At 40.5% G+C, this 19,055-nt stretch overlaps 3 protein-coding genes across 4 annotated transcripts; all 3 read left to right on the top strand.

Moving 5' to 3' along the window:
* Positions 1-24: 24 nt before the first annotated feature.
* On the top strand, positions 25-1,549 carry LOC105231795 (triosephosphate isomerase). 2 transcript variants are annotated; one of them, XM_011213254.4, is made up of 3 exons: positions 25-165; positions 261-860; positions 940-1,549. In XM_011213254.4, exons 1-3 carry the CDS (start codon positions 106-108, stop codon positions 1,144-1,146), a joined length of 867 nt encoding a protein of 288 aa, XP_011211556.1. In that variant the 5' UTR covers positions 25-105; the 3' UTR covers positions 1,147-1,549. The 2 variants fall into 2 exon arrangements, with proteins under 2 accessions (XP_011211556.1, XP_049306392.1); XM_049450435.1 differs by lacking the exon at positions 25-165 and adding an exon at positions 168-204.
* Positions 1,550-3,640: 2,091 nt separating this feature from the next.
* On the top strand, positions 3,641-8,162 carry LOC105231796 (uncharacterized). Its single transcript, XM_011213255.4, has 8 exons — positions 3,641-4,288; positions 4,357-4,516; positions 4,579-4,840; positions 4,909-5,047; positions 5,101-5,230; positions 5,290-5,967; positions 6,196-7,509; positions 7,945-8,162. Exons 1-8 carry the CDS (start codon positions 4,033-4,035, stop codon positions 8,120-8,122), a joined length of 3,117 nt encoding a protein of 1,038 aa, XP_011211557.2. The 5' UTR covers positions 3,641-4,032; the 3' UTR covers positions 8,123-8,162.
* A 4,198-nt stretch (positions 8,163-12,360) lies between these two features.
* Positions 12,361-18,840, top strand: LOC105231932 (uncharacterized). Its single transcript, XM_049449703.1, has 7 exons — positions 12,361-13,369; positions 13,429-13,600; positions 13,668-13,847; positions 15,656-15,692; positions 16,362-16,667; positions 16,734-17,031; positions 18,225-18,840. Exons 1-7 carry the CDS (start codon positions 12,655-12,657, stop codon positions 18,566-18,568), a joined length of 2,052 nt encoding a protein of 683 aa, XP_049305660.1. The 5' UTR covers positions 12,361-12,654; the 3' UTR covers positions 18,569-18,840.
* Positions 18,841-19,055: the final 215 nt, after the last annotated feature.

Genomic DNA, 19,055 nt, shown 5'->3' with positions numbered 1-19,055 from the left:
CCATTGTTTGTGCACGTTAACTTTGACTGAAGGGTTGCATTTGCCAATTTACTATTCGTACTGTACAAAATCCAAAGAAAACAGCAACAACAAACCGAAAAAACTATGTTGACAGCTGCCGAAAGGGTCGTTGCAAGGTTATTCATTCGACCAACTTCTTGCAAAGTGAGTGAAAAATTCCGGCTGCTCCAGTCATTACTTCCAGTCCATTTAGCGACTTTATATTAACAAATAAGTGAATAACAAACAAAAAATTTCAGTATTTTGCTTTGCAGTTTACTCGTTCTCTCAGCAGTTGCGATAAGAATAAAAAACATAACAAAATGTCACGTCAATTCTGCGTTGGTGGTAACTGGAAGATGAATGGCGATCAAAAATCCATCGCCGAATTGTGCAAAATTCTTTCAGCCGGACCATTAGATCCCAACACACAGGTGTATGTCGGTGTACCAGCACCATATCTCATTTACGTACGTAGTCTATTGCCTGAGACCATCAATGTGGCCGCCCAGAATTGCTACAAAGTAGAGAAGGGTGCGTTCACAGGTGAAATTTCGCCAGCTATCATCAAAGATACCGGTGCCGGTTGGGTTATTCTGGGACATTCGGAGCGTCGTCAAATCTTCAAGGAGAGCGATGAACTTATTGCCGAGAAAGTCGAACATGCCTTGGCAGCTGGTTTGAAAGTAGTCGCATGCATTGGCGAAACCCTGGACGAACGTGAAGCAAATAAGACACAAGAAGTTGTCGCTAGACAAATGTGTGCGATAGCACAAAAGGTGAAGGACTGGACTAATGTCGTTGTAGCCTATGAGCCAGTGTGGGCCATTGGCACAGGCAAAACCGCCACTCCCGAACAGGTGGGTTAATACAAAAAAACATTTCACAATTTACACTTTATATAAAACAAATTATACATGTGTGCGTTTGTATTTGCAGGCACAAGAAGTGCACGCCTACCTTCGTCAATGGTTGACCGAGAACATTTCAAAGGAAGTAGCTGCCACATTACGTATCCAATACGGTGGCTCCGTTACTGGTGCCAATGCCAAGGACTTGGCTAAGAAGCCCGATATCGACGGTTTCTTGGTGGGTGGCGCTTCTCTGAAGCCCGAATTCGTGCAAATTGTCAATGCCCGACAGTAATTGTCTGATAAAAAAGCTGTTGAAGTACACGACTGCCTGCTAACTCAAGATATTTTAGGCATGTAATTCACATCTCAAGTACTGTTAATGGACCATGTTGTTATGGAAGGCAAATAATTTTTTATATAATTTTGCTTAGCTTAACGCAATTTGCATAGCTAAGTTAAGTGAATGCAGAATTGCTGTTAGGAGTAAACATAATTAGAAAAGTTTTCACTTTATCATGTCAGAAAAGAAAAAAATAAAAATTATGCAAATTTAATCATATATACCTAGCATACCATTGTATTATGAAGAACAAATCATCCTTCTGTGTATATTTATTATACTAGAAGAAAATGCTGGAATTTAATTTTAGATTATTAAATAAATGTTGTTAAGAGTTTTAAATTTAAAAATTGGATTTGAATTGTTTTTGCACTTGGGTAATAAAAAGCTTTGCTGTATACACATTCATATATGTGTAAGTATGTATCAGAGCGCTACCCTGGTATATACTGTGCACATTTATACATACTCATGCACATGCGTCGTATCATCAGGCGATAAAACATACAAATATATTAAGGAAATGTAATATATTATATTATTATGTTTGCACACATACACACATATTTATTTTGAAGATTACGTAGTGTACGAAAGCGATAACATTTTGCTAATGAATATACGTATACATATGTATGCCTGTACATATGTGTGTGTGTGCATATGAGAAAATAGGCATTATGCAATGTTCAAAGAGCAACAAATGAATACATGCATTTCTTCACGTCAACGAAGAGCAGACAAACGAATTTGTATTTCTTTGCGATTTTGATTTAAATTCTGGAGATGCTAAAAAAGTTAAAATTGAAAGTCTAACAGCTCAAAAAAATACCCAGCTCCTCTAGAGTGCACTGAAAAGTACCACTGATGTGGTTGGTATTGCAGTGGCAGTATATTTTTGCTCGAATTGCACGATTTTTACATTACCCAGTATGTGACTGCTTCTGCTGGAGCCTTAAAAGGCTGTACGTTGATGCCCGACAAAGAGCAGAGAAACTCGATCGAGAAACCTCCCCACTTTATTTCTGTCGACAACCGCACCTTCGTTAACTCGAACAAAGCTAACTGAGTCGGCTTCACAAAATTTACCGAGATCACCTTTACCTCTTTACCTATTCCTACGGACGTAATCGTTGGCGAGCGTCAATTCCGGAAGGTGATTGCAGCAGCTACCGGAATTTCGGCCTAATTTCCCAGCCGAAGCAGCGGTTTTAGCTAACGAGCGCGACACCTTACTCCATGCCGATCCCTGTGATCCCCAAATAAGGGATCTCAATTTAGAGATTCGGCAAATGCTAAACCAACTCAAAATGTATAGAGCACTTGAGGTTCTGTAACCTCTTCACCGGTGTGAGTAAGCTTTGGACTACTGTCAAGGCTTTGTCTAATCTGAAGAGACATGATAACCGAGTTGAAAATCAATTCAATGGCCATACCTCTTCGAACCCGAAGAAGTGCGCAAGCTATTATATTTTAGTCGGAAATTTACATTGCATCCCTTCGGTAAACAAAGCCAAACTAAGTGTAACCCGACGGCTGTGTAAAATGCTAAAAGACTGCTACTTACTTTAACCGATGAGAAAGTTCAGAGTGTCATCGACAAGGCCAAATACTTTGGCTCTGATGGAATTAACGAGCTGATGCTAAAGCATCTACGGGAGTAAGTTAACTGACCAAGGTCCTCAACCTGTCACTGACCACTCTTCAAAAACACGTCTGTGGGAATTCGGAACAGTGGTCTCACTACTGAAACCTGGGAATCCCGCTAACAAAGGGGAAAACTATAGTCCGATAACTCTCCTCTCCCTAGTGGCGAAGACACTTGAGGCCCTGCAACTCCCGACCTTCACACACCACCTGAGCCCAGAAAACCACCAGCATGGCTTCTGAAAAGTGCACAGAACCACCATAGCACTTAACGTCGCAAACGCACAGATAGTTCCTGGCCTTAACCAGATAATAAGATGTGTTGACCGAGCGCCAATGCCAAAATTGGTTTCCAAGATTTCCTTCCGGCAATTTCGATATTTAAGATGCATCACGTTCTGGAAGGTCTCTTGAAGCCGATGTGGACAAAATAAAGTCTCGCTCCACAATAGGTGGTGTTTGAACTCTAAGGCTATCATTCACTGGAATGGAGTCAAGGAAGACGTTAATAAATCCACTGCGAACGACGTTTCGTACTTCTATGAAGTTAGTCGCGTTAGAAATTTGGTCGATATAAGCCCAGTACCTCACCATATTGTAGGAGGAATTAAGGTTCCTAAGAGACGGTTCCGCTCTAAGCAGTTTCTGCAGAGATGGTTTCGCAGAAGGTTACGTAGGTCACATTCGCTCGAGAACTGCTGTATTCGTGTCTTCTGTCGACTGAACTCGACACTCATCTCTATGAAATCACTTTGGATTTCGATTTATGGCATAGCTTTTCATAACATTGGATTTGTTTTCATTTCTCTCAAAATAATTGAAAAAATTACAATTAAGTTGTGTGAAAAATTATATTTTAAATAGGGATTTTTTCGATTTATTAAATATATTGTATACGTTTTTAGAAAAATTTGTCGAAAGTTATCGGGTATTACTTTCGAAAACCATATTCGTTGCAGCAATTACAAAAACAAAAAAATTAACAGCCAGCGTCTTAAAATATTGCAAAATCGATAGAGGTTATAAAGAAAATTCCAAATAAAAAAAATTAAAAAACAAAAAGAACAGTGCGGACAGCGTTTTAGCAATCCTTAAGCTTTCAGCTACAGTAAATACCTATATTAAATGACCGAAATTGCAGTGTGAGGCAAGAACTCTCGGCAACGCAAACGACGAGTACCTCACACCAACATGGTCACAGGTTACATATTCGATATAATCGTAGTGCGTATTGACACGCCTATGCAAAGGTATGACGATCCTAATCTCTTCGCTGTCGACGTCAACTACAACAACGTTTCGCTGAGCATCACCGCCAGCCGCATCAATGTAGCCGAGTTTCGCTCGGGACGCAGTTATGAATTCGAGTCGACGCCAGATGAGCTGCGCGCCGACATGGAGGCGCGTCCACTCAAGCTAACCGTCAAATATGATAATGTCATTGTAGGCAAGTGAATCGGAAGAGGAGACTCCCCTGGAGTTTTATTATTCATATGTTATATTTTATGTATATAGGATCCGGTGCGATGATTTGGCCGCCTTCGGTGCTTAATAAAGTATCCGACGCAGCTAGCGAAATTACGCATGTCGATGAGTGTGAGCTCATGTTCGACGAAGACAAAGTGGGTACTGTGGAGGTGATCGTGCGATTACAATGTAAATGTCAAGAAAATTGGTAAATCTCGGCGGACCTTTATTTCATACATAATATAAAATTGATTTATATTTCTCCCCTAGCGATGACTTCATGGCCGATCGCGATGATATACGTCACCATTTGGACAAGGTAATCAATCCGCACGATATTCTCTTTGTGGTTGGCGATACTGCCAAAGAAGACGAATGTACTGGTCTCCTGCCCGAAACGAACCACACCTGTGATGGCGATCGTTATACGACAGCGCTCGACTTGTCACGCTATCGTGCGATCAACGGACGACTGGTGCCGACGCCCGATGTGCTAAATACCTGCGGTAATACGGAGTGCTGCGAGTTGAAGGTTTGTGCCTTTGAAATACTGACTTTATGTTGTGCATAGTAATATTGGGGGCTTATGTACCTTTACAGAAAATGTCCAACACATATCAGAAACTGATCGATTCCATAGCGGCGGCAAACGACAAGCGCTCATGCCGGGCAAGCACCCACATACGCGAATGCCCGCATGACAATAAATATTCCTCGAGTAGTACTAGGGATAGTTCAGGTAAGCGAATAATGGTTGGTTGTGGGGTTTAGTGTTACTTTCTTGTTGTACAGATTGCAGATTTCCATGCTCTTGCTTCGCTAATCAACACTCGGAGAATGGCGCATTTGCGGGCGAAAAACTCATTAATATTTGTCCGCAAGCAGCGCCGAATACTAACCAGACGGTCATGCACACACCGAGGTAAAAACACGATTATTTCGATTATTATTGGAACTGCTAGCAAACTTCATATTTTCCAGGCTTTGTCCAGTTTGCAAAGAGAATATCTCTTGGCTACCGAAACTTGCCTGCTGTCCTAAATGTGGTTACAAGCCAGTACCATACGTGGAAGAGAAGCCATACAATGAGAAAATGACCGCCGATCAAATACTACAAGAGTACTTGGACAAACAATCGAGTGGCACCGATCAGAAGTTAAGCGACTGCTGTCGTCATGATGCTGGCGAAATGCCATCAACCGCGGAAAAGAAAGAATGTCGCTGCACTTGTAAAAATGGCAAGACTTGCGCCCATTGCCGCATACGTAAGCTGTGTGAAGATATATTCCAGCCACCGCGACCGCCAGAAGAACCAGAACCGGATTGTGGCAAGTGTGAATCGGATGAAATGTTCAATGTATGCAAGACCAGCAGTAAAGACTGTCGTCCTTATCTGGCACGCGTATTCTCGGAACTCAGAGATTTATATGATATAAAGAAGGCGCAGTATAAACCCTTCAAACAAGATGAGCGTTGTGAAAAAGAGTTGCAGGGCTCAGGTGGCGTCCAAAAGAAACGACCACCACCAGATAGTGCTGATAAATCAGAGAAACAGAAGAGAAGTCCCCAGGAGGAGGAGCAACCATCCAGACGAAAGAAAAAAACTCGAATGAGAACTAAGCCGAATGAACCCGAGCAAACCAAGAGGGATAAAAAAGCGTGAGTACGATTGACAATACTTTAATGCTGTATTTTGAACTACAGTAAAATTCGCTTAAGAGCTGAGCCGAACGTCCACTCTGCGGGCAACCTTAAGCGGGCTCTTTTAAATACCCAAACCGCCTAAGTACCATAAAAAACTCGGATTTATTCGTGAGGAATTTAAGCGTGTTTTACTGTAAACTAAAATGTATCGAAATGTGAAATAACTATAACTTCTTTCACCAGCTATACGTATGGCGGCGATCGCTCTTTCCCAATCAAGGACGCTCGTCACTTGAAGTGCGTCAACGGCTTTAACATCGGCAAAAAGAACGTGCCACGTAATATGGGTTGGTTGTGGAATTTGGATACGAGTGGCAAAAGACGCGGTTGGAAACCGGGTGCAATACGCAAACCAATTAAAGAGATCATGAGATTCTTTCTAAAAGATTATCCCGCCGATACGATACGCGTCTCCCAATACGCATATCGCGATCAAGGCAAAGGTGATGGTAAAGAGTGCGAAGAGGAGATGGTACAAAGACCCACATTACATATTTGTAAAAAGAACGATGAGTACTTTATAACACTGCGTCCACTGAAAGATGCCGAAGCTTTAAAGGAATGCGCCGATCCCTACCTCAACATGAAACCCATACAATTTAAAATAACCAAAAATCCGTTAATGGTCGAAATGAGTAAGCTGAAGCGCTGCCTCAAACAAATGGGATTTGCCAAGTGTACTTGCCACAAGCCAGTGATTGAGTGTTACTGTCGAAGTTTCTTGGATAAGAAGCGATTGGAGTATCAGGTCAGCAAGGAATGTCGCAAGCGTGAAATACCCTGCTGTAATAGCACGCTGGTGCTATCCGACACCACCGACTCGGATGTGGAGTTTGATTTTGGTGTAACACCACCAGCTGGCGTTATTAAACCGGAGCGTCTCAAAAAGCCTAACCTCGTCAACCATGGTACACAGTATGTGGAGAACGACTGGAACATACAGCCTAAGTATCCACTGCCACCTAACAGATTCATGAAGGCATATAACTGTGCAACTGGTGCACATTACGATTTCAGTGGTGGTGGTTGGGGTGGTTATGGCGGTTATGGTGGTGGACCTGGAGGCGGTTGGGGTGGTGGTCCTGGTGGAGGTTGGGGCGGTGGGCCCGGTGGCGGTGGTGGCTGGCGTGGAGGTAGAGGTGGTTGGGGTCCTGGCGGTGGCAGAGGTGGTGGTGGTGGTTGGGGACCAGGTGGTGGTCGAGGTGGCTGGGGTCCTGGTGGTGGCAGAGGCGGCTTTGGACCTGGCGGCGGTAGAGGTGGTGGTCCTGGTGGTTGGGGACCAGGCGGTAGAGGTGGGCGTGGTGGTGGCCGAGGTGGTTGGGGAGGCGGTGGTCCAGGTGGTGGACCAGGTGGTGGACCTGGCGGTCCTGGTGCAATCGGTCCGGATGGCAAGCCAATACCCGGTGGTGGTGTTGATATGATGAAATATTTGAAACAAGGCAAAGGTGGTGCTGGCGGTGGTGGTGGCGGTGGTCCTGGAGGATCTGCATATCAAGCGTAAGTGCCATAAAAGCAAAGCGTTGCTAGCGCTGTGTTCACTATATCTGATTAAAAAAGAAAAAAAAAGAAAGCGCAATAATTTAAAAGCTCCGAACAGTTTTCGAATAGTAATTGAAGCAGATACACTTTATCAAGCATTGAGTTAATTCAAACATTCCCGGACTTATTGGACATGATAAATTTTTAAGTGTTTGGCGCAATATCATTAGCCAATTTGTTTTGCTTATTCCAAATTTTTGTACGAAATTATTAGTTAACCATATAAGTTTAATGTTTTAATAAACATATTTACGCCTAGGCAAATGGAAATGCTTTTGTCTTGAAACGATGGTGATTGGTCTTCCACTATTCGAGAACTGGACACGGAACGTAAATCAACATACAACGGATTTTCATAAATATTTCTGTTTTCTCACTCACTTCTATGTATAGGCGACTGCGACGTGAGCGTTTAACAGAAGTGCCTCCACCTTTGCTCTGTATGATTGATCGTCGTAGAAAACCGGATCCCTGTTATTATCCATGTTACTCGCCCTGCTATCCGTCTTGCTATTCTCCGTGCTATCCGTGTGGCGATTGTTGTTATCCGTGTCCAGAACGAATATGTTGATTGTTTTATTTATAAAATTAGAAAAGTGAAAAAAAATTAATTGAGACTTTTAATTTTTTCAGTGAGAGCTCTGGTTTCTGTGGTAGTTCTCTATTATGAAGGCTTACAAGCGGAGTTGAGAGTTTGTTTTGTAGATTTAACGTTGTTGTTAAGCTAACTATCAGTCTTTGTTGTAAGAGTTTTGAGATCTTGGAAGCTTTTGAAAATTTGAGTAAGGCGATGACTTTGCCAAAAACCTTTATTTTTCAGCGGAATTTTCAACTCTAAACAACCACTTGAAAATAAAGTATATTAAAGACATGTGTGTATGTTTCTATAAATTTACATACATTATACATACATACTTGTACATACATGCATACATATATATGTTTATGCAAATTTTCGCAATATTAATCAATTTCGCTGACGCTCCGGTAAATGAAATGTTTAAAAAATTCGCAAAAGTTATCAACAGATACACATACGTAATCCATTATTTAACAGATTTTTTGTTCAAGATAATCACGTTTGTTCGTGAGGGCAATGAACATTTACAAGTGTTGAACTAAATAATCTCCGATTTAATCTCAATCTGTAAGTAAGGTGGTATATGGTTTCATCCGCATCTGTATTTTTTAGAAACAACATCATTTATATCTTTCCAGGAACCATTAAAAATTTAGGAGTTCTATAGAAATACACATCGGTACACACTTCTTCTTTACTCGTATTGGCTTAGACACCGCTTACGCGGTTATAGTCGAGTTTGCAACAGCGCACCAGTTATTTTCCCGTTCGCTAATTGGCGCCAATTGGAGATTCCAAGTGTAGCCAGGTTCTTCACCTGGTCTTTCCAATGGAGTGGAGGTCTTCCTCTTTCTTTGCTTCCCCCGTCGTGTACTGCGTTGAACACTGGAGTGTATTCATCTATTCGGACGACATGAACTAGCCAGCGTAGCCCGTGTCTCTTAATTCGCTGAACTATGTCAATGTCGACGTATATCTCATATAGCTCAGCGTTCTATGGACTACGGTATTCGCCGTTGCCAATTCGCAAAGGACCATCAATCTTCCGCTGAACCTTTCTCTCGAAAACTCGTAAAGCCGACTCATCAGATGTCATCGTCTATGCTTATGCAGAATATAGCAGGACGGGGATGATGAGTGACTTGTAGAATTTGGTGTGGACTTCAGTTTTCAATTGTCTATTCAAAATTTCGTTTTGCCCTCGTTCACTGCCAATACACATTTGCTTCGCTTCCTTATCCAGTGTGGAAAAAACAGAACATACTAGGGCTCTTAAACTTATTTGAATAAGCTGAAAGCCAATTATTTGAAAATCCGGTTTGTAACCGTTTGTATGAATATTAACTATTCGGATAGTTTTAAGATTGAGTCTGAACATTGCGACTGTCTATTCGAATAGTCGTCTACTGCGACGAATAGTTGACGACTTATGACTATCCGGATATTACCCTAACCGGTTAAACTAGTTAGTCGATTAGTCGAATAACAAGAGCTGTAATACATACAGAACCCAGAACCAGATAAGGTTCACGTTGGGATATATTCATTACTTTTGCGTGAAGAGTTTTACGAAACAAAATGAAATAAAATAATTTTTCTGGGTAAAAACAAGTTAAGTTATGCTAGGTATTACGACGGAAAATCGCACTGGAAACCTCCCATGTACAATTTGAGCCTAAGTATTTTTTGTACTTCAACTATATTCCCAAGGTGTTTTAATCTTAGCTCGCTTCGCTCTATGTGCTCTTGAAAATTCCCAAAAAGGTCCGACATTTTCGAGCTAAATTTTGTTCAGCGATGAGGCTCATTTCTGACTCAATGGGTATGCAAAATTGTTGCATTTGGGACGAACAGCAACCTGAAGAGATTCAGAAACTGCCATTTCACCCAGAAAAACAAAGGTTTTGGTGCGCCCCAGTGGAATCAACGGACCAAATTTCTTCAAAAATGATGCCGGAATGAATGAGAACGTAACCGTCAATAGCGACCGTCATCGCGTCATTATAACCGACTATTTGATACTTGAAATTAAAGCTCATGATCTCGGCGATATTTGGTTCCAACAAGACGGCGGCACTTTCCACACATCCCATCAATCAATGGATTTATTGAGAGATCAGTTCGGTGAGCAGATGATTTCACGTTTTTGGCCGATCGATTGGCCACCAGGATCGGGTGAAATCACAACGTTAGTCTTTTTCCTGTGGGGATATGTAACGTTTAAAGTCTATGCGGACAATCCCGATTCGATTCTGGGATTGGAACACAACATCACGTGGGTCAATCGCCAGTTACCAGACGAAATGCCAAAACGAGTCATAGATAAATGTACTCAACGGATGGACCGCATGAGTCGTAGCCGCAGTCAACATTTGTAAGAGATAATCTTAAAAAAATAAATGCCCAAGAATATTCGTTCTAATGATAATAAACATTCCCCATTAAATTTGAAGTTTCTATGTTTTCTAGACACAGAAACTTTATTTTCTTCTTTAAAAGTAGGGAACGTCGAAATCGTTCGCCCTTTATATTGAAATTCTACAAAGAGAGCATGGTTTCGACACTATTAATGACTTTCTAAAAACCAGGGTACTTTTGGCACATACTCGTAATAACTTATGTTATATATGTATAATTGGCGATTATTCCTCTGACTGTTGGAACTTTTCTGTCATTTGTGGCGTGTTTAAAGATTTTCAAACTTCCGAGGGCTCAAGAAGTTTAGATAAGCCACTTAAGTAAAAGATAACTATTGGAAGAAATAAGTTCTACATAAATTTTAGATTTTTTGGTCCGTAATTTGAGGACTCTGAGTATAATAGTGTTTAAAAATGCAATATTCGTTAAGTTTTCCACGGCGAACAGTGAACCTCTGAACTGAATATAAATTTTGCGCTGGTACAATATCCGCACAAGTGGAAACTCGTACTCAAAATAGTTGTGCAAAAATAACTTCCAGTTAATTTTAGTTTTCGCAAATATTACAAGTGAGCTTATCATCTAATTTGCCAAAAAGGCATAAATGTTTGCACACTTCTCTAATAAACAAACACTTAATCATTTTAATGCATTGTTTTACGCGTGAGATCTGCAGAGCGGAACCTTTCGCGAAGTTATTCAAGAGAAAAGATAGATCATTTGAAAATACTAACAAAAGCAAAGCTACTTATTATATATGTACATATTCTTTGCTGGGGATGTACGAGAGCGGTTTCAAAACCCTACGACTTTATAATATAAGTAATAGTAAATTCTTCATACACACAGATTGTGACTGAAACAAAGCCGAAAGCCGAATATCCATTTAACTCAGGTTATGCTCCGTATTTGGTGGGATCAAAAGGTTGTACTGTATTATGAACTTTGGGAATCAGACGAAACTTCATCAAACATAAGTGACCGATTGTCAAAAAACTCCTGAAATATCAACTAAACATGAGGCATCCATCATTACTACGCTCGCCCTCATGTTTCAAGAGCGGTTAAAACATAAAACAACGGATCCGAAGTTTAGCTTCATACGCCTTATAACCCAAACCTTACCTCTTCTGACTAACATTTGTTACGGTCGAAGCAGAACACATTCACTGGAGTGCGGTTCACAATAGAACTGGGTATCAAAAAATTGGCTCGATGCATACACAAATTGCCCGATAGATGGGAAATGATATAGCTTCAGATGGGCAATACGAGTACTTTGAATAATACTATTGTGCTACATGTACATAAATAATAATACATTATTAATTCGTATACAAATTTAGTATACGTATCAGAAATCTAGAGTTTTCAGGCCTTAGTTTCAAATTTCAGCCATCAAATCAATTTTGTCGAAAAGATGACGGAAATGCTTATGTATCAACTCAGCAGATCTGCCTAGACTTTGTTACAAGAGAATTACCTGTAAAGGAGGCAAAAACATTCCTTGTCAAGCGAAGAAAACAAAATAAAAGTAACCGTCAGCTGCCTTTCCAGCCAATTTGGATCTCTAGAACCCTTTCCTATACCTGATTACTAAGGTTTTTTTCTTGTTTTTGGGACAGCCTCTCGACTTATCTACCACCAAAGATACACCATCAAAAGTGGAATACTCGTACGATGGCTGAGACTAAACCGAAAATATGTATAGGTATTTAGTCACGGTACATTAGAATTTTGACAAATGCTTGACATTATTATAAAAACCCATTTTTTAGTAGTAAAAACTTTGGGTATTTCAAACATTAATATTTTCACGAATTTACCCAAACCACCTGCAACCGCCGCCGACACTGTGTCGGCTCTAGCTTAGCTGCATGGTGCGCGTGAAGCATGAAAACCCCGCAAATGCAATCATCGTCACCGTTTGTCACCCTTTTCTAACACAATTTCGACTTTACCATACGAGTATTATTACTTTTTCAATTGTCAACATTTAATCGTCACAGTTTATTTATGCTGTTGGTTCATATAAACAACGCGGTGTTGCATGCGAGCGCCTTCAGATCGCTGCCAAACGTTTGCGAGACAACACCGCGGAGAGAATGTGTGCGAATTTCGACACGAGGCTTTGTTGGAGGCGCCACCAACGCACCCACAGTGTTTTGCTATTATTGCTGTTGTTTTTGCAGCCAACGTTTATACAGACTTTGCATGAAACGTTGCATGAGAATAGTTTTGATTATTCAAGAATTAAGCGGAACTACAATTATGCAAATGCAACGAATATGCCTGAACGCCAGGCATCAAGTGAGGACAGTGGGGTAGTGCATTACTTTCGGTTTCACGACTTCGAACCGCGTGCGCTGAGCACCTACACGTGGAGCGCATCGACCAGCAGACCAACAGTGAAGGTGGAAGGAAAATCGCTTAGCAGTGAGCAAAGTGCAAATGCTTTCGGCAAAACTGTAGCTGAAGAGCGCAAGCCGCGCGGTATACACTTTGAGGCTGACGGCAAGGATCTTGCCATCAACCTGGAGTTTATTATACCCTTCCTGCGTGTACCGATCGCGCGCAGTGTGCAAATCACGCAGGCGGCTTTTCGTAAATTGGCTGATTTGAACTCGGATACATTACTGCTCAGCAGTGGCTTCGCAATTGTGGGTGCTATTATTGCGGTGGTTTTAAAAACCGTGACCACGCCTACGCTGCTTGGGTATGGTTATAAAAAAGCCACGCGTGCTGCCGACTTCATGGATGACTTAAATTACGCCAGCTATGCGCCGGCGGCCGAACAGAGTGATACAGTGACGAAATCTAGTAAGTACGCTCTATTATGTGGCGTATTATTTCAAATACATATATTTCTCAATTTTCAGTTATAAAAGGTCATGATATGCTAAACGATTTGGAGCATAATCTATATGTAAACCATATAAATGTGAGCGTTTGCGCTCAGCGCGCGATCTGCAGTTATGTGCAACAAGCCACTACAGGTGTACGCGCAGGTTTGGGTTCACCCACTGATCGCATAGTCGATGGCCTCATTAGGTTTGTTAAATGAAACTAAACAAGTTTAACTATTTGACTAATCTTATTTTTGTTTTTTGGCGCTCAGTTTGGATCTGCTGCAGAACTATTTGAATGGCACCGCTTTGCAAAATGCTATAGACACGGGTCGTGCGCACGCTGACACCAGCTGTGAGCTCATGTATCGCGACTGTGAATGGCCGAAATTGCAAAATAAAGCTTGGGAAGTAGCAAAAAAGTTTCTGGTTAGATATTTTGGTAGACAGCTGTAGCGGTTTCAGTGACAACACATTCAAGTTGTGCTTATTCCGCTATGGTTGACAAAGAAGTGCTGAAAAGTTGATGTAATATTTTTATAATCTTGAGATAGTATAAGATTTTTATACATGTTCTTCTACGAGTTTAAGTGCCAAAAATATATGTTTATTTATTTTTTACCTGAATTATTTCCTAAATTAACTGTGTTTTTCCTAAAATACTCGTTAAGACTTCGTTAGTGTACTTTTCAGTATATTGACATATAAGGTTGTCAAATATCTATGTATATATTCAATGCTTTATAAAAAGTGTTACAGTGATCGGGTTTAGTTCAAATATACACCGATCCGTTCGATAATCTGTTTCCATCTCCTCCTTATTTGCGAAGAACTGGAAAAGCCATTTTTCACAAGCCTCTTTTCAGTTCAACTTTACACCAACAAGGGCGTTCCCCATGGTCAGGAACGGACGGTAATCACTTGGCGCTATGTTCGGGCTATATGGTGGATGCGATAAAACCTCCCATTCGAGCTTCCGTAGCTTCTGACGAGTCATCAACGAAGTATGTGGTCTGGGGTTGTCCTGGTGGAAGAATTCTGGACGCTTATGGTCGATCGCCTGCTTCAAGCGGTCCAGTTGTTCGCAGTAGATGGTATAATTAAGCGTCTGGACATATGGGAGCAGCTCCTAGTGGATGATTCCCTTCCAATTCCACCAAACACACAGCGAAACCTTCCTGGCTGTCAATTCCGGCTTGGCCACTGTTTGCGACGATTCAACGACCTTCGACCACGACCGTTTTCGCTTGATATTGTCGTATGTGATCCATTTTTCGTCGTCAGTCACCATCCGCTTCAAAAATGGATCAAGTTCTTTCTTGCGTCAAATCATTCGGCACCCAAACATCAAGCTTTTTTGTGTATCCAGCCTTCTGCAGATTGTTTAAAATGGTTTGGTGACTAACTCTCATTTTCTGGGCGATGTCACAAGATGCCACATGCCGGTCTAACTCAATGTTTTCCTTGATTTGATCGGTATTCGTCATCACAGGTCTTCCGCCGGCTGGCTGATCTATGGTGTCGTTTTCACTCGCTCTAAATAGTCGAAAGCATTCCTCCGCTGTTCGATGTGATAGAGTTCCATCCCCTAAAACACCATTAATCTCACAGAACGTTTCTCCAGCGGATTTGCCTTTAACGAAGGAAAACTTTAAAGTAGCGCGAATTTCGGCATTAGTGAACTCCATGTTTACACGTCTATAACTGTTGAATGCATCGTTTTGTAGGTTATGTCAAGACCTTTCAAAGATGTAAAGTATTGCCAGATACGAGCTCTGTGGCGCTTTATATACGGCCGTGAAATTCAAAAGACAAAAAGGGGGAAGGGAGATATTCGATAACTGTGAAACAATGCTTTCCGACTACCAGCATGTCATGAAACGTATTATTACTGATGATGAGTCTTGGAAAAAACAGGTCGAAGCATGACAAAAATCGAGGTTATGTTGACAGTTTTCTTCGATTATCGTGGTGTGGTGCATTTCGAATTCCTTCCGACTGGCCAAACTGTCAACAAGAAATACTATTTGAGTGTTCTGCGTCGTTGGCGCGAAGCTGTTTGTAAAAAGAGGCTGGAATTATGGGCCGGCAACTCTTACCTTTTGCATGCACCGTCGAATAATGCATTGACTTCTCGTGGGTTTATCGTGTCTCAATCACCGTATTCGGCAGATTTCGAACATTGGGTGTCTGATTGGTTTGCAAAAAGTAATATATAATACTTTGATTCATTTTTGTTTTACTTTCCATTCAAAATTAGTATTCAGTTTTCACAAATCCACCATCATTTCATACCGGTACACTATAGATCATCTCTAGCCCCGATTCAACTATTTTCAAGACTATATTCGTTATTATTATATTATTTCCATAATAGACCTTCGACAGACGCAAAGGGTTAGCATTTAATAATAAGTAAGTAATTTTGAGTATCTACAAAGTTTGTTTTTGAAATTCATTATTCATATTATGGTGCATACTTATTTAAGTGATTATCTGTAAGCGCATTACTCCTTCCTATTTTCTAGTTAAAGCTGACCTTGATGTCAACAAACTTTGCACAAATCTTATGACATGCAAATTACTTTTATTTGTACATATGCATGCCTTAATGCACTCATATCTAGATCAAGAGTTAAGTCACTTCACGAAATCGTCACACACTTACATAGATGATTTACAGAAACTCTGCAAAAAAAAACTAGGCGCTAAACACATAACAAATAGGAATTAGCTCACCTCTTTAAAGAGCACACCACACGTGTTGAAATAACTGCATTTAATATGAACCCATTACATGTGATTACCTGAACAAAGTAGTGCAAACGCAGATAACCAAAATTGTACAGTCCAATTAATGTGTGCTTCAGGCGAGCAGCAGAGCATGTCACACATGTGTTGAAATGTAAAGCATTTCCTTACTTCGGCCGCATATATAACCAAATTCTTCACGAAATTTCTTGTAGAAGCGTTTAGACCAACTACCGAGGCAGACAGACAAGCAGACACGTGAAAAATTACAGTCTAACTCAAAATATTTTCAAATTTCTCTGGTGAATATGTTGCTAAGTGCTTTAATAGTGGCGCTTTTGCCATTGGGTGCTTACGCAGCGGGCGCTGCCAATATTTTCTTACCGACCGAAGGCAGTGGACCAAATAAATTTTTCTCATTTCGTCCGCTCGGTGATGATGTGGCGATGGGACTGGATTTCGAGATGCCTTTCCTTAAAGTGCCAATTAAGCGTTATGTAGACAAGTACGGCAACTCTCCGGTAATATTAATCACGTGAAATATTGTGCCGTTAATATGTGTATGTACATTTTTGTATTATTTGCAGGCTATGGTGAACATTAATACAGCATCTTTGGTAACCGGTGGTCTAATGGCCGGTGGCAGTTTGATTGTGGCGCATCTTCTGCGTTCACTTCGTTTTCTCAAAGGACGTTCGGCTGAAGATGAAGAGACGACATATTTGGAAAATGGCATCAAAAAGACTGACAAGAAATTATTTACGGCTGAAGAAACAGAGAAAAGAGAGAAACGTTACGCTGATTCAAAAAATAATTTGTATGATGCCAAAAATCTTTTCGATCACTTCCGTTTAGTCTATAAAAACGACACTGGCGAGCGAATTGGTAAGATGATTTTCCATTTCGGGGGGTATGACTAGCTCGTATGTAGAATAGATCACTAAACCTTCATGTGAACTTCTCGGCTGGCCTCCTTGTGACGTAATCCGTAATTATAATTTATTTTACTAATGAGAGCTTCTGACTGGGACTATCAAGTCTTTGCTCGAATCGAATCGATAATATATTGTCCTTAAAAAAGTCTTTAACTCCGAGCACCTACACTTTTTTCAATTGATCGTCATGCTGAACTGAGGCGATTTAACCATGTCCCCTCATTTTTTGAGATATCTGAAAATTTGTACACGTTCTTTTCTCCCCAAGAAGCTGCTCATTTGTCGGAACCACCGATATTGGACTACTACATATAGCGTATAGCTGTCAACCGGGCGATCGAAATATTCCCACAGGAAAAAGTCTAACGGTGTAATATCACACGATCTTGGTGGTCAATCGACCATCGATAAATTATCTTCCCATCGAAGTATTCTCTCAATAAATTCATTGACTGACGGGATGTGTGGAAAGTGGCACCGTCTTGTTGAAACCAAATGCTGCTGAGGTCATGAGCTTCAATGTTGAAGAAATATTGATCGGTGTTTTTCCTGGATGAAATGGCAACTCTTGAATCTCTGCAGGATGCTATTCCTCTCAAATGTGGCAATTTCCTATGATTACATACCCATTAGGACGGAAATGGGACTCATCGCTGACCACAATTTAGCTCGAAAGCTTCGAATCTTCTTGGAACTTTTCAAGACCCCACAGAGCGAAGCGATGTCACTTGGAAAAGTCGGGCGGTTTCAGTTCTTACAGAATCTTTATTTTTACGCTTTCAATTGTGATAGCTTTAATTATCAATTTGACCATAAAGTAGCATAATGATGGGTAGATCCTCACACCCAACCGTAAATTCACGGCGATGCCAACATACGAATGGCTAGATACATGATGAGGTTTTTCATGGATATTGTGTAAAAGTAATACAATAAGTATGTGATGATAACTACTGCGGAGTAGCTAACAGTCTTGGCCTCACCTTTCCCTCTAACTTAAATTCTTGCCCTAGCTGGATTTGAACCCATAACCCATATAAAAACTTTCATACTCACCTAAATATTGATAATTAAAATTAAAAAAAAAAAAGTTGCATAGATTTTCAAATATATTTTATACAACTACCGCTTTTTCTACCACAGAGACCACACTACCCAGCCTTTTCGCACGCATCGAAGAGACTTTCTTGGATAATAAAATCGACATCGGTTCTTGCGTGCAAAAAACCATTTGCCTGATGCTACAGGAATCCAGTCAAAAAGTGCGTCACGGACAGGCGACCAGCATGCAAAAAATCGTCGATGGTTTGACGAGCTTTGCGTGGGTGTTGGATGTGTTCGCGCCTTACGGCGAGTTGCGAAAAGCGATAAAGGCTGGCAAAACGCATGCGAGTACGAGTTGCGTTGTGGCCTATCCCACATGTCACTGGTCCAATCCGGCGAGTGAACTAACGCAGCTCTTGAGCAACCATGTGAAGTTTGCTTAGCGTTTCATAACCTCAATTTTTTTTATAAATTAATTTATTATAAATATTTTTATACTTACTTTTACTAAGTTCCACTCGAAATAAAAACAACTTTGAGTTTTTTATTACAATTTACGATTCAATTAATATTTATTTAGCATTAAACTCATAACTTTATATGCATTTATGTGTAGAATATTGCCAAAACAGAAATAATGATAAAAAATAAGTGCGAATAAAATAAGAAAAAACTAAAAATTTGCTTGTTTAAATGTTGACTAATGAATAAAAGAGTGAAAAATTGCCACATAGTAATATGCCTTAAATAACAGTTAGCAGTAACAACTAAATTTGCAGAGTTTACAGTTTTTTTGTATATTTTTATTTATTTTGGTGTTTTCTATTTCTAGAAAATATAAAAAATTTACTAATTCTTGGTTATAGTTTTGGTAATGAATGCAGGGGTTTCTTAAAACCATAAACGCTGAGAAAGTTTTTGTTTTTTTTT

Source organism: Bactrocera dorsalis, chromosome 2 (assembly GCF_023373825.1).
Source record: "Bactrocera dorsalis isolate Fly_Bdor chromosome 2, ASM2337382v1, whole genome shotgun sequence".
NCBI lineage: Eukaryota > Metazoa > Arthropoda > Insecta > Diptera > Tephritidae > Bactrocera > Bactrocera dorsalis.
This window is presented reverse-complemented; position numbering and strand designations above follow the sequence as displayed.

Coding starts and splice junctions, on each gene's coding strand:
- LOC105231795 (XM_011213254.4), top strand. CDS start 106: ATGTTGACAGCTGCCGAAAGGGTCGTTGCAAGGTTATTCATTCGACCA. Junction 166..260: donor TTCGACCAACTTCTTGCAAA/GTGAGTGAAAAA, acceptor AAAAAATTTCAG/TATTTTGCTTTGCAGTTTAC. Junction 861..939: donor AAACCGCCACTCCCGAACAG/GTGGGTTAATAC, acceptor TTGTATTTGCAG/GCACAAGAAGTGCACGCCTA.
- LOC105231796 (XM_011213255.4), top strand. CDS start 4,033: ATGGTCACAGGTTACATATTCGATATAATCGTAGTGCGTATTGACACG. Junction 4,841..4,908: donor CGGAGTGCTGCGAGTTGAAG/GTTTGTGCCTTT, acceptor GTACCTTTACAG/AAAATGTCCAACACATATCA. Junction 5,048..5,100: donor TAGTACTAGGGATAGTTCAG/GTAAGCGAATAA, acceptor CTTGTTGTACAG/ATTGCAGATTTCCATGCTCT.
- LOC105231932 (XM_049449703.1), top strand. CDS start 12,655: ATGTGTGCGAATTTCGACACGAGGCTTTGTTGGAGGCGCCACCAACGC. Junction 13,848..15,655: donor AGATATTTTGGTAGACAGCT/GTAGCGGTTTCA, acceptor ATTCAAAATTAG/TATTCAGTTTTCACAAATCC. Junction 17,032..18,224: donor CGACACTGGCGAGCGAATTG/GTAAGATGATTT, acceptor TTTCTACCACAG/AGACCACACTACCCAGCCTT.